Source organism: Chiloscyllium plagiosum, chromosome 39, assembly GCF_004010195.1.
Source record: "Chiloscyllium plagiosum isolate BGI_BamShark_2017 chromosome 39, ASM401019v2, whole genome shotgun sequence".
In the NCBI taxonomy this organism is placed as follows: domain Eukaryota; kingdom Metazoa; phylum Chordata; class Chondrichthyes; order Orectolobiformes; family Hemiscylliidae; genus Chiloscyllium; species Chiloscyllium plagiosum.
This window is the reverse complement of record NC_057748.1, coordinates 18,273,753-18,288,003: the sequence shown is the minus strand read 5'-3', so window position 1 is coordinate 18,288,003 and position 14,251 is coordinate 18,273,753. Positions and strand designations below refer to the sequence as shown.

Genomic DNA, 14,251 nt, shown 5'->3' with positions numbered 1-14,251 from the left:
CAACAAAGTCAGACCTTGCAAACAAACAGTAACTCAAAGTATATTGCAAGTAAGCATATGACATGACAATATGCCTATGTGGCCCATCAACCACGATGTTTCCAGTCAAACATTCACCTGGTATTTGAAACAATCAAAACGTTGCTCTTTTGAAAAAGATATTGATAATTATTAACTAGCTATGCTGTGACGGGAAGTGAAAAGACAGAAATAATTTTTAGAACAAAAGAAAAGCTTAAATGTGCACCCATCTCTTTTTCATTGTTCACCCTTTTTCTTCCTCTTTCTCAGAAATCTACCCAAATTTCTCTTGAACCCATGTGTTAGACCTGCCTCAATAATCTATTATAAAATAATGTAAATTTTATTTAACTAGCCCCATTCACTTCAACTTAATCATTTTTAAACCGGTGTGTCATTTGCTGTTATAAACATCTTGCCAGCAATTTGCTGAATGATTTGAAAATCTTGAAAGAAACTTTAAATAAGCTTCCATGTCCCATTCCACCCCCATAAATTAAACATGCTCAAATTCCTGAAGCTTTACTCATTAACTTAGTGTATATACTCTTGAAGTCAAGATTCTAAAATTTAATTTTCAGTCAGAAGGCAACTCATAGGAGACCGACCATTGTTCAAATATTTTATATTGTTCAAAATACAGGTACACGCAAAATAAATTCTCAATTTCTCGCCTCATACCCTCAAGTACATGACATGATATTTGACTGACATTGTAACAAATAACCCAACATTCAAAGTAGCTACTGCACAGAGGAAATAATACAATGAGTTTTAAAACTAGTGAATCATTGGGCTCACCTCTGATTGGGTGGAGGACAATCTGAACCGTACTCTTGCACATGCATGCCGAAGAAACATACGTCCACACCATCAATTTCTTCAAAGGCAAACAAAGCTTTTGTTCGATAAGGAAAGGACTCTGCCATCTCCCCATTATCAACAAACCTAGAAGAAATACATCACGTAACTAATGCTTTGACTGAATTCTCTGCTTTTGACAACAGAATGCACATTCAAGATGTAATATGTATAAAATGAACTATAACAATAATCACATTTGTAAATCCTAAACCAATCTGCTGGATGAACCAAAAAATTAGAATACTTTGCACTTCCACTACTAAAATGGCCAGACCGGTGGAGTCTGGTTAACTCTTTGTTGTATAACTTTATGCATTCAAACCAGAGGTAAACACAACATTAATACATCTTTTATTCTCTTTAACACTAAGTAAAAAATGTTTATGAATATAAACAAACAGCAAACTCAAAACTATGTTAAGCTTTGTTTTATTTTAAGAAAACCAACAATATGTCACTTAAGAATTCTTTATTAACCGAGTCGCCCTAACTCCAAGATTAGGCAAATAACTTCAGAAACTTCACAACTGAACAAGCGAGACAAAGTACAATAGTTATATCACTGATCACCTTAATGCACGTTCAATTAGTATTCAGGGGATTTTAATTAATTTAGAGTTGCATGCTTGCTTCACATTCTTATGTTGATTCAGGAGGCTTTGAAACTAAATTGCAGTGAATCTTTTTTTGAAAACACTAATCAGGAACACAAATTATTGAATACATTTTATCCATTGCAGTGGAGCAAAGCCCACTACTTTCTTCATCTCCCAGTCACACACAAGCTCTCTCCACCATCTTACCAATCAATTGTTTGGCCAAATTGACTTCTCTTTCAGATACTTTAAAGATCAGCTAATCCTGACCACATACATATCACTTTTGCTTCTCCAATCCCAGGTTTGAATTTCCATAGAAGTGGCCCATGCTCTAACGATAACCAGAGAATCACTCGCAATGACTTCTCTTCCCACTCCCACGCCATACAGTCGGGTAGAAGACTATTTGGTCCCTCAAGCTTGCTCCACATTTAATAAGATCATGGCTGATCTGATGGTAACTTTAAATCCACATTCCTACCTATTTACCCCTTTGTTTAGCAAGAATCTTTCCATCTCTGTCTTAAAAATATTCGAAGGCTTTGCTTCCACTTGAAGAATTCCAAAGACACTTAATCCTGTGATACGTGATATTCTACGACATTTCCTAATTATTTACTTAACCTCCATACTCGCCTTTAACAATTCATGCACGAATAAATCTAGATCTCTCTACATCTCACAGGTCTTTAACCTTTCACCATTTAGATAATATGTTTCCTTTTTAACCTTAGGTCAAAATGGAAACTTTTATTTTCCCAAACTATACACAGTCAATTCTTCAATAATGCGACAGTTGCATTCTTGTGCAACACTGTTCTAGAAAAATCATGCTTCAGAATCAGCACTTGTGTTACAGCCAACATGTGTTAAAAGTTAGTGCTTTACAAATAGCATCCTCAATTTGCCCATCATGCTACAGTGAACTCATGTTGTGGTAGGGTGCATTACAGCAGAAAGACCTGTATTCTATTTGACAGATCTTTGTACGTTCACTTATACTATCAATGTTTTTGGAGCCTCCTTCACAAGTTACTTCCATACTTCGGTCATCAGCAAGTTTGGCTACTGCACTGTCTATCCCTTCATCTAAACCATTTATACGAATAATAAATAGTGGAGGTACTAGCAACAAACTCTTCGACATACTCATTACATCTCGACAACCAGAAAAGATTTTATAACCTACTCTCTGCTTCCTGCTTTACAGTCAATCATTTATCCATGCCAATGTGATATCCCCCACACAGGAGCTTCTACTTTCTAGAACAACTTTTTTTGGGGCACTTTACAAAATGTCTCTGGAAAACGAGGTAAAGTACATGCTCCAGTTCCCAATTAACAGCAACACATGTTCTATCCTCAAACAACTCCAACAGATTTGTTACACAGGATTTATCTATCAGAAAGCCATGCTGATTTTGCCTGGTTACCTTGAACTTATAAGTGCCCTGCTAGATAACAGCTTCCAACAGTTAATAACAACTTCTAACATCTTCCATATGACAGATGTTAAGCAAACTAGCATGTAGTTTCCTTCAATCTACCTTCTTCCTTATTTCAATAAAATAGTTATTATTTGCTGTCCTCCAAGCTACTGGGATGTTCCCTAATCCAAGGAATCTTGGGAAATTAAAACCAATGCATCAAATATCTCACTAGCTACTTATTTCAAGACCCCCAGAATGCAGTCTGTTAGGACTCTGGCACTTGCCAGCCTTCGGCTCCAACAACGTACTTGCCACCACTTCCCGAATGATTATAACTTTTGAGTTCTTCACTCCCTTCCATTGCCTGATTTTTAGCTGCTTTTGGAAGCTCACTTGTATCCTCTGTAGTGAAGATAAATGGAAAATACTCAATTCATCTACCATTTCCTCGCTGTCATTATCAATTCTCCGGACTCACTATCTTAAAGTTTAGAGACGTTTAAAAGGTGACTTTATTGAGGTGTTCAAACTCATGAACAATTTTAACAGGGTAAAGAAGGATATTCTGTTTCCATTACTTGGTCTGTCAGTGACAAGAGGATCACAATTTCAAGACTGTCAGCAAGAGAACTAGCAGTGAGATGAGGAGAAACTTTTTAAATGAGTTGTTAAAATTTGGAAAGCATTGCCTGGGAAGTAGTGGGGGCAGATTCCAGAGGTTTAAAAAAGAGCTGATTATAGATTTGTGTGTGATAATTTCTGAAGGCTACAGAGATAGGGCTGGAGAATGAGACTAGCTGGGCAACTCTTTTAGAAGCTGGTACAGATATGATGGCCGAATGGTCTCCTTCTGTACTATAAAAGTCTATGATTCTATGAACCAACTGCTATGTATTTACAGCTTTCCTCAAATCAGAAGACAAAACTGCACACATCACAAAATAGTCTAACCTTACATTTATGTTCAATACTTCTTCTAATAAGGCGGCTAATGGAATGCTGTTCTTTAATTACTTGCAGCATCTGCTCACTAACATTTTGTGAATATGCACAAGAAAAACTAGACTGCTCTGCACTTACAAATTCTACAGTTATTCTCAGTTTAAATGCTAATCTACCTGCTATGCTTCTTCTAAAGTGAATCATTACATACTTTCCCAAGTTTATATTCCATCTGTCCACTCATGAGGGGGAGATGACTGTCTAATGGATGGACTGCTAATAAAGAGACCCAGGTAATGTTCTGGGGACCTGGGTTTGAATCCTGCCTCAGCAGAAATGGAATATGAATTCAATGAAAATCTAGAATTAAGAGTCTAATGATGACCGTGAATCCATTGTCGGTTATCAGAAAAACCCATTGGGATCATGTATGTCCTTTAGAAAAGGAAACTGCTGATCTTACCTGGTCTGGCCTAAATTAGTCTCCATAACCATAGCAATGTGGTTGACTCAGCTAGGCAGGAGCAATAAATGCTGACCTAGCCAGTGATGTAAATGAGTGAAAAATCAACCTTCCCCTCCCCCCCCCCCAATCTGCCTCCTTCTAATTCCACCTTCACAACGATCTTTTGTGTCATCAGCAAATTTAGCTACCATGCCTCTGATCCCCTAGTCAAATGCTTTGATATAAACTTCATAAAGTCCTGACCACAGAACCCTTTAGGGCTTCACTCATTAGAACATGCCAACCTGAAAAATATGAATATGCAGAGTGTTTTTGGCCAACTGATTGATCCATGCAAAGTTACCCATTTTGGTTGTCCTCTCTACTATAGCGATCTGATTCATTCAAAGCCAATACAAAAGTATTTCCTTATAACCCTTGACGCCAGATGTCCGTTCTCAGTCGGTTCAACTGGAGCATTTTTGGGGTATTGCTGTCTTAGCCAATCAAACCGTATGTAACCTCAATATCCAGCACCAAAACTATTAATCATTTACCCTATATAGCAAAGAGAACCCAAAGGTTCAGTCAGCAATGGATGGTGTCGCCAACCGTACGATAACCTGTTTATTGATGCTCAGCTTGGACTCTGCCAGGCCTATTCAACTCCTAATTTTATTACAGCCTTGGACAGACATGGTCAAAGCAGCTGAACTCAACAGGGGAAGGGAGAGTGACTACGCTTGAATCAAGGTAAAATGTGATCGAGTACAGCACTTAGGAAAATGGAGTATGACACCTATGAAAACTACAGTCAATGAGAATAAAAGAAAACTCCCCACCTGATGAAATCAAAGGAACACAATGGTGGCTTTTTGGAGATCAGTCATCTTAGCCACAGGAAATCACTACAGGAGTTCCTCAAGGTAGAATTTTTTTTTAAATCAACCTGTTCAGAGATGTTATCACATACTTTTGGAGCAGATGGGGCTTAGACCAAGGACACCCATCTTGAAACTAGAGATGCTACCACCACACTATAAAGATCTTTGATTCTCAGGGTAGTATCCAAAATTTAACCATCATTAGCTGCTCTATCAGTGATCATCACTTCATTATAAGGGGGTATTAACTGATGGCTGCACAATGTTCAGTGCCATTCATGACTCAGCTATGGAGCCAGCACAATCTGGCTACTACCCAGGCTTGGGGTGATTACTGGCAAGTAACAGTCATTCCTGACGAAGAGCTTTTGCCTGAAATGTCGATTTTCCTGCTCCTCGGATGCTGCTTGACCTGCTGTGCTTTTCCAGCACCACTCTAATCTTGACTCTGATCTCCAGCATCTGCAGTCCTCACTTTCGCCTACTGGCAAGTAACAGTCATGGTTCACAAAGTGCCAGATAAATACCATCTCCCGACCAGACAGAAACAAGCCTTTGCTCTTGACAATCATTGGCATTACCATTGCTGATAAATAACATCCATGGGATAAGTGTTGATCAGAAACTGAACTGAACCAGCCATTTAAATGTGGTCTAAGAGCAGGTCAGACACTAGAAATTCTGCAGTGAGTAACTTTATCCCGGCTCCCCAAAGCACATTTATCATCTAGAAGGCAAAGTGAGGAGTATGATGGAATACTCTGCACTTGCCTGGATTTGTGCAGTTCCAGCAACACTCGAAGTTCAAAACTACCCAGAACAAAGTACCCTCCTGATTAGCACCTGATCATCTTCAATATTTGTTCCCTCCAGTAGTGAAGCATAATGGCACCAGTGTGTGACATCTATAAAATGCACAGCAACAACACACCAAGGCTCCTTAGACAGCACTTCCTGAACCTGTAACCTCTACACTTAGAAGGACAAGGGCAGCAGGTGCATGACAACATCAAGTTCCCTTTCAAGTCACACACCATCTCAATTTGGAACTATACGCTGTTATTTCACTGCCACACAGTCAAAACTCAGAATTCTCTAACAGCATAGTGAGTGCACCTACACCACATGGATTGCAGCAGTTCAAAAGGGAGCTTATCATCACTAGATGTTTGAGAAGGTGATATGTAATTAATACTGACCAAGCCAGCAATACTCACATTCAGTAAATGAACAAAAAAATTCTCCATCCCACACAAACCTACTCTAGTCATGAACTCCTAATCATCTTCCTACGACCTGTCTCAACTTAATAGTCTCCAAATACATTTAGTCTAAAACCCTACTTGTGCTCTCAATCCAAATTCTTGTCAAATTCTCCATTACCATGCTAACATGAAACTGTTTTGCTCTACAGGCACCACCTTCAATGATCAAAAATCCCCATTATTACCATCTTCAATCTCTCTGCCCTTGTTAACTTCCATCTCAGCTCTACTTACTTTCTTCTCATTGTCCAACACATGCATGTGCATTTTCTACATTTGTGATCATCAGTGTCATATTCTCAGAAGCCCACCAGAGTTCTGGCCATGCCATGGCACAGGGGAAGTTCTAACTGAAGTCACAAATGGCATTCTCACAACATGGTGCATTTCTTCCCCTGCAACCTTTGACAACATCAACTGCAAGGCCAGCATCATCGTTGGAAAATGTCACTGTATTCATTCTTTTGCCGTAACTCCAAACAGTCCCTCTCCACCACCTCAGGATGAACAAGCTCGCTTACAACTCAAGCTCTATTTAACCACCCTCTTCCTCCCAATGAGGTCCATGAGGACAAGACTAAGCTCAGTTACAATGAGTGCAAAGAGTACACTAGCATTATGGGAAGCTCAGACATCTGCATCACACAAGTGTCAGATGATTACAATCACCATGACTGAAACAAATAAAGACCGCTTCCCCAACCACTGATATTTATGGCATCATCAAATCTCCCCTATCAATGTCCAGAAGTGTGACAAGAATAAAATTAAGACCAACCATAGTAATATGTTAATATTCATGAATGAATACTAAAGGAGCTAGCAGAATAAGACAAATAAAAAGATTCCTTTTCAAAGAAGAAAAGTGATTTTACGAGACATCCTATATACCTACAGGGGGTCAGTGGAATTATTAGGATAGTAATCTAGAGGTCAAGGTTAATGCTCTGGTGACATGGGAGCAAATCCCAACATGACAAAACAAAAATCTTGAATTAAAAAGCTAGTCCGGTGGCAATTATGTAACCACTGTCACTTGTTGTAAAAACTCAACTGACTCTCTAATTCCCTTCAAGGAATTAAGTCCCCTATTCCCCTAACCAGGCTGGCATACATGCAACTCCAAACCTACAACAATGTGTTGACCTAACTCCATTAGAGAAGGCCATTAATGCTGGCTTTGCCAGCAATGCCAATACTCCATGAACAAATAAATCAAGACTGTTATAGAACTAATCTACTCTCTTCAATACCCATCTCTTTGAGCTTTTACACTATTCTCTGACATCCCTTCTTCAGATCTGCATCCATTTGTTCCCTCATGCTTCTGTTAAGGACACTATATGAATGCAAGCTGTTGTTGTACACATATTCAAGATGTAACTTACATGTATTTTTGTAACTTCTGACCTTCAAGTTTCTGCAAAAATGAAAACAGCATTTCTCACCTAGCCTTCATTCCTGGCTTAACTTCCACCGTTTTATCTGAACTGTGCACCACCCGAACTGTGCACTCGCCAGCCTCCGGATGATTCTGTCTGCGGAGGAAGTCATTAATACGGGTTTCTAGGTAAACACCTAGTTTAGTGGTTGGTAACCCTAGGAAGAAAAAATTTGAATGAAAATGTCAACTACTGCATTCTTGTTGTATTTTACTACTACTTTCTTTATCAAGAAAGAAAAGGGTTTCAGTTATATGTATTCTCCTTCTATTTCACAGCGAACAGGGCACAATTATAAATTGCTGCTGGGGTGCAGTAAGACTGGTTACAATGTACTGCATCATTTTGTTAGTCCATGTCTGCTTTGATTTTAGTCAGCATGATTGACTGCAAAGGGAACACTTGAGGAAGATGGTTTCAAGAACTTTTGAAACACCATGAACCAGCATGCAGTTCCCAGCAGCTTAGGAAGGATACTAATTTTAAAAGGCTACTTATGACTTGTTCAATTCTTCAGTTGGCAAAATTGGTTTGCTGATGAAACACAGATCAATAAGATTCAAATCCAATTGTTAACACATGTAGTTTGCTTATCTTAGCTAAAGCAGCCACAAGGACAAGATTGACCTTAACAACTAAGTTTTAGGTAAGAATGTGTGTGTCAGATAGGTTAAAAAAACCTCTCTCAGGACATCTGATTGCTATCCAGTGATCACCTCCTGAGTGAAAGATCAGGTGGGGAGGATCAAGCTCAGTTACAAGCACTGTTGTTCAACAGATTCCCAATATCAGCTGTGGAAGGCTTAGACATCAATACTAATGATTAACCAGACAGACAATCCATTATGCACATTATCACACCTTTTGTACAAGACAGATTTAAAGTACTTGGTATTTCTAAAAATCAATGGTGGAGAAGGCCCAATGGAACTGAAAGCATATTCTTGCTCCTTTCTTTTCAATGCTTCAGAAATTTTTCTTGAAAGGTTTCTTGAAAATTGCCTCGTTTTCCAATACTCATTTAAATTGATTATTGAGAGAACTTACTTTTTGCACAGAATTTATTTTCTTTTCTCGTTTTCCCAGTTTTCTTTAAGCAGGGATCACAAACAAAACTGAAAGAGGCAAAAAGAAAACCGAGCTTTTTTAAAATATAAATTGACAACCTAGTTTGATGCACATATTTCATATTTGACTATACTCTCCAACAATACATGCATTCCCACAACAGGACATACCACTGAAATCATGCACAATGTCAGTGCATTTTGGACAGGATCTCTGTAAAATGTAAACAATTTTTTTTTGCAATCAGTTAGGAACCGAACCCAGTGGTGCAAGGCAACTAACTGACCATTTGCAAATATCTCTACAACTCTGCACACTTGCAAAACGTCAGCATGGAAATTCGGTCAAAAGTCTTTGCAAGATTTTCTGACTAATGATATAGTGAATTTTGCCCCAGATGATTTTATACAAGAAATCCATAAAAGTTCAAATTCCAAAGCTTCTGGCATTGGTCTACTGCAGCTCATCACTAGAAATATGAAAATCCAAAGAAGGCTACCTTCAGATATTCCCAGCTTTACATGTCCTCAAAAAAAAAAACTTTTTCACTCTGTTTCTTATAAGTGCAAATCATAACACTTTGACTTAATGTCTCCTTTTAGCAATGCGTAAAATATCAATCTCAGCGGTTGTACCAGACCTGTAGGCTCTACAGAACTCTGCAATCTCAATCCAGTTCTATGAACAAATGGGCATCAATGTTGCTTTCAGCATCACAAAGTTCAGAGTAGGGTTTTGATCTAGATGGTGCAGCAAATTGAGTCATAATATCCATGCCGACAAACATGTACAAAAAACGACGGATGGATTTCAGGAACGAAAAAAAATTTCTTCCCCTTCATTTTTAGAGAAACAAAAGTCCTCTAAGCTTGGCTATAATTTCTTTCATGACCAAATAGTCAGTCATCAAGACAGCATCAAGGTATTATACCATAGAAGGCATTCTATCTCTGTTTGATAGAATTGTCACCAGATGCCCCAGCAGGAGTCACTGAACAATATGAACAGGAATACTTTTGGAATTTCTCCTTCCTAACTAAAGTAATTGAAGCACGTCAGCTGCTGACGTGGTCGAGTAAAGGAGATCAACATAGACAAAAGACTAAACCAGTGAATCCTTGGGTACACAGGTCACCCATATCTTGCTATAACTCTAACTCAATGAAGGGCTCTTTACTTTTGATTTCAATGGCAATGATCTTTGTATTTGCAGAATAACTTAACCTCAACTCTTTTATGATGAATGCAAAGATAATTCTGCACATTTGTATTAAACTTACAACTTTTATTTGCAATGCAACTCACCCTGAGGGCCAAATAAGTTCGTGGTGAAGGACACAGATTTGATGCATTTTCCGACCACATTCAGTACATTCAACAAATCTACAAAGAGAAGAAGCGATTATCAACAAGTGAAGAGTGCTACAGTACATGCCTCCAACACGTTGATCAAACTTTGCAAATTACAGTTTCCCCTTCAGACTTATTCCTTGCTGGCCAATGCTCTGCAACTACAAAGCTTGGAAAAAAAAGGAAGTTTTCTAATTAAGCACTTCAACTCATTGTTGAGCCTGGATTGACATGAAGCCACCCCAATCTGCTATGAACACAGTGCTCACATTTTGGAATAATCAACAACATTCTAAAACAAACTAACAACATTCCAAATTAAATATCTCTCAATATTCTTTATACTAAAAAAAGGCTCAATATATCTCCCAATGTAAACTGATCCTTTAAAAAATTCAAGGGGCTGGATTCATACTTTTGCAAAAATTAATCAGTTCTTCTTTGGACTTTATCCTATAACAACAAGTTTTGCTGAACCTGTCTGTTGGTTTTTGAGATTTCTTCTTTACAGACAAACTAGGTTGAAAACAATATGGCATGGTGAAGGTTCTGCAAATCCTATGACCCACATTAATAAAAATGAATTCATAAGTTTCCAACACTCAGCACTTTTAGGATAATATGTTTCCTGTAGGGAACAAAATCCATCAATCTGGTTTTGACTTGTCATGCTTCCTGGTTTGATCAGCTAATTAGTGGCATTTCACGTTTACCCATCTTTGCAAAAATAGAGAAAAACAGGAAATGGAGGTGGGAGCATCATAAGGAGTGCAGAGGCAGGATGGCTCAAGACCATCTTCAAGGTAATAAAAGTGATAGGACAATATTATCTACAACCCCATTAAGAACAAATAACTGAACCTAAAAACACTTACATTTCAGGGTCCAGTGTATCATTCTTCTTCTTTGAGAACTGTTCCTTAGAAATAGTCCTAACAGAAACAAAAACACATTATAGTAGGCAGCAAGAGACAGCGATCAAATGTACAGCCAGAATACATGTATCACAGTACAAAAAACTGCACTGGTGGAGAACTTAAAATTGATATCTTCTGGCAATATCTGTAGCATCCTCACACATTCTGCAAATAAACAACTGACCAAATTTTGTTACACAAAAGTCAAGGAGTTTTGACACTGTGGTGCCACTTCCTGCCTTCAAATCCAAGGATCTTGGCATCTGGTAACTGTTAGATATAGAATTTATTCTATCCATAATGAAAACTTACAATACCTGCATTCTTTAGCAATTTAAAATTAAGGCAGTCATCAATTTTAAATCCCTTAAAGAAAGCCAGAGAGTACACTTACGTTTGAGGTTGCGTTGGGTCATCACCTAGAGAGACAGTTTCTCCCTGGATCTCATTGAAACATTTCTCACAGAAATGATACCTGTTTAAAAGATAAACATGTTTTGAAAAACTTTACATCTATAACCAAGTGAACACAAGTAAAATAAATTGGTAACCAGTTAAAGGATCATGTTTAAAGCACTAATAATGAATGAGAATATTTGAGAAGAAAAAAAGGTAGAAAGTAAGGGAGCGCACACAACCAATTTTATGAAAATTAGTTTTTCAAAATTTAGCAAAGGATTAAGACAGACTTGTATTTTTAAACTTTGCTCATAAATATAGGTTGATTATTCAGTGTAGAAATGATTACCATTTGCATTGAGAGTATAAAACCATCACATTATTAATTAAAAGATATAATCCATGTAAGTTTGATTAAGAAAACACCAACTGACATGGCCCTGTCGCAGTCCATACGTAGGGACACACAAATTCTGCTCAATAAACAAGCAGTACGATGCTGTTCTATCAGAATATTTTGAAAATTCCTCAGGTTACCCATTTAATTTTTACTGCTACTGTATCGAATTGCCTCATTTTTGTACAACTTCCCTGATCACATTTAGACAATAAATTAGCCTCTGTTGGAATCATAATAGCAAATTAAGTAACTCAAGAGATCTATTTCTTCCTACCCTCAACACTAACAATCTATACAAGGTCATTAAAGAATTTATAGCAACTTCACCCAACAGTACAAGTTACAGAAGAATATAATGGATATTTCACGGAAACAGATCACTTGGCCCAACCAGTCCCAGTCCATTATTTATACCGAGCTCAAGTCTCCAACTGCCTTTCCTCATGTAAACCCACATTTAAAACTATCTACTTCCTTCAAGTTTGTCTATTTTTCTTTTGAAACGTTATACTATTCAGTTCAACTACTCAGTGTTCTGATTCCGGACTAAAGAATTTTCTTGAATTCGCTATTGGTTATATTGGTGACTATCTTATATGGGCAGCTTCAAGTTAGGCTCTTCCCCACAAGCAGCAATATTAGTGTCTGTACCCACTATCAATATTTTTCATAACTCAAGGATTTACAGTATCCTGAACAGGATTGTGATAATTTGATGGATAGTGTAGATTTTAATAAATAGACAAGACTTTTTATTAACCTTTTAACTAGGAAGTTAGTAAAGTTTTATAGAAATCAAAGCAAATCCGACAGATTTATTTTAAAAATACTGTTTTGCTGGCTGATCTAGAAGCCATCTCACCGGTTTTGATAACTGTAATAGGTAGCATCCCGAGGGATCGTACACAACTGTTTTCCATAGCAACAGAGGGTCTGCGGTGAAAATTCCAGCTACAAAGAACAAAAGGAAATTATTATAACTTGAGCAACGCTTCGAAACAGCTGAGAAAAAGGTGGTTACTTTCTACTGCTCAAATGCCACAATGTCAGAACCCATAATTATAGCTTCCACATTGTGCTTTAAAAAAGGAGTATCAGCTGGTGCCAAATACAAATGGAGCTCCATGTCACAGACCTATGGCAGTAGCAGGATTGATATCATGCCTTTAACATAGATAAAGGCTCAATGAATTCAGGTGCGATAAATGGAGGACTAAAAGACAAAACAGTTGAGGCATTGAGGGTACAATCAAAACAATTCAGAACAGGATTTACTTCAGACAGTGAATATTAAAAGAAGCAAAGCTGAAATAGATTTGGGAGATATGGACTGAAAGTCATACAAGAAAATGGCCAGAGATTATGGGAGTAGGAAGAAGGCAGAATGGAAATGGTAAAGGGCTATAATTACAGGTTTTAAACATTGAACATGGGGTGACATGGTGGCTTAGTGATTAGTACTGTTACCTCAGAACACCAGGGACACAGGTTTAATTCCAACCTTGGGTGACTTGTAGAATTTGTATGTTCTCCAGTGTGTTCCCAGTGTCTGGGAGGTTTTTGCTGGCTGCTCTAGTTTCCTCCCAGCCCAAAGATGTGCAGATAGGTGGACTGGCCATGCTAAATTGTCCTGGGATGTACAGGTTAGGCTGATTTATGATCATAAACGCAGGTTATGGGGACAGGGTAAGGGGCTAGGGTTTGGGTGGTATGCTGTTCGAAGGGTAGTGCAGACTCAGGCTGAATGGCCTACTTCAGTATTGTTGGGATTCTATGTTAGACAGGAAGGCACCGAGATAATTCAATTGTTTAGCTCTCTTACAATCCCTCTGGTGTCTACTTAATTCATTAGTACAAGCACTACAGTCAAGCATTTTACATTTTAACCATCAACTTCAAGCAACCACTTGTGTACTTCAACAAGAATATTGTCGGCTGAAACCATAAGACCATAGGAACAGAAATTAGGCCATTCGGCCCATCGAATTTGCTCTGACATTCGATCATGGCCGACAGGATTGTCAACCTCATTTTCCAGTTTTCTCCCTGTAACCGTTGACCTCTTTGGGAATCAAGAACTTACCCATCTCTATTATAGTCAATGACATGGCCTGCACACCGTTCTGTGGCAATGAGTTCCACAGATTCGCCACTCACTGCTAAGGAAGTTTCTCCTTATTTCTGTTCTAAAATGTCTTCCCTCTACTCTAAGGCTGTGCCCACAG

General features: G+C 38.1%; 1 protein-coding gene across 1 annotated transcript in view; it reads right to left on the bottom strand.

The window, feature by feature from the left end:
- LOC122542299 (histone acetyltransferase p300-like) overlaps positions 1 to 14,251 on the bottom strand; it is a 118,682-nt gene that overhangs the window by 14,136 nt on the left and 90,295 nt on the right. The window contains exons 19-25 of the mRNA XM_043679907.1: positions 12,889 to 12,977; positions 11,622 to 11,702; positions 11,186 to 11,242; positions 10,266 to 10,343; positions 8,940 to 9,007; positions 7,899 to 8,049; positions 823 to 969 (exon numbers count right to left, since the gene is read on the bottom strand). Coding sequence (XP_043535842.1) covers positions 823 to 969; positions 7,899 to 8,049; positions 8,940 to 9,007; positions 10,266 to 10,343; positions 11,186 to 11,242; positions 11,622 to 11,702; positions 12,889 to 12,977 — 671 coding nt within the window. The remainder of the gene's footprint in view (positions 1 to 822; positions 970 to 7,898; positions 8,050 to 8,939; positions 9,008 to 10,265; positions 10,344 to 11,185; positions 11,243 to 11,621; positions 11,703 to 12,888; positions 12,978 to 14,251) is intronic.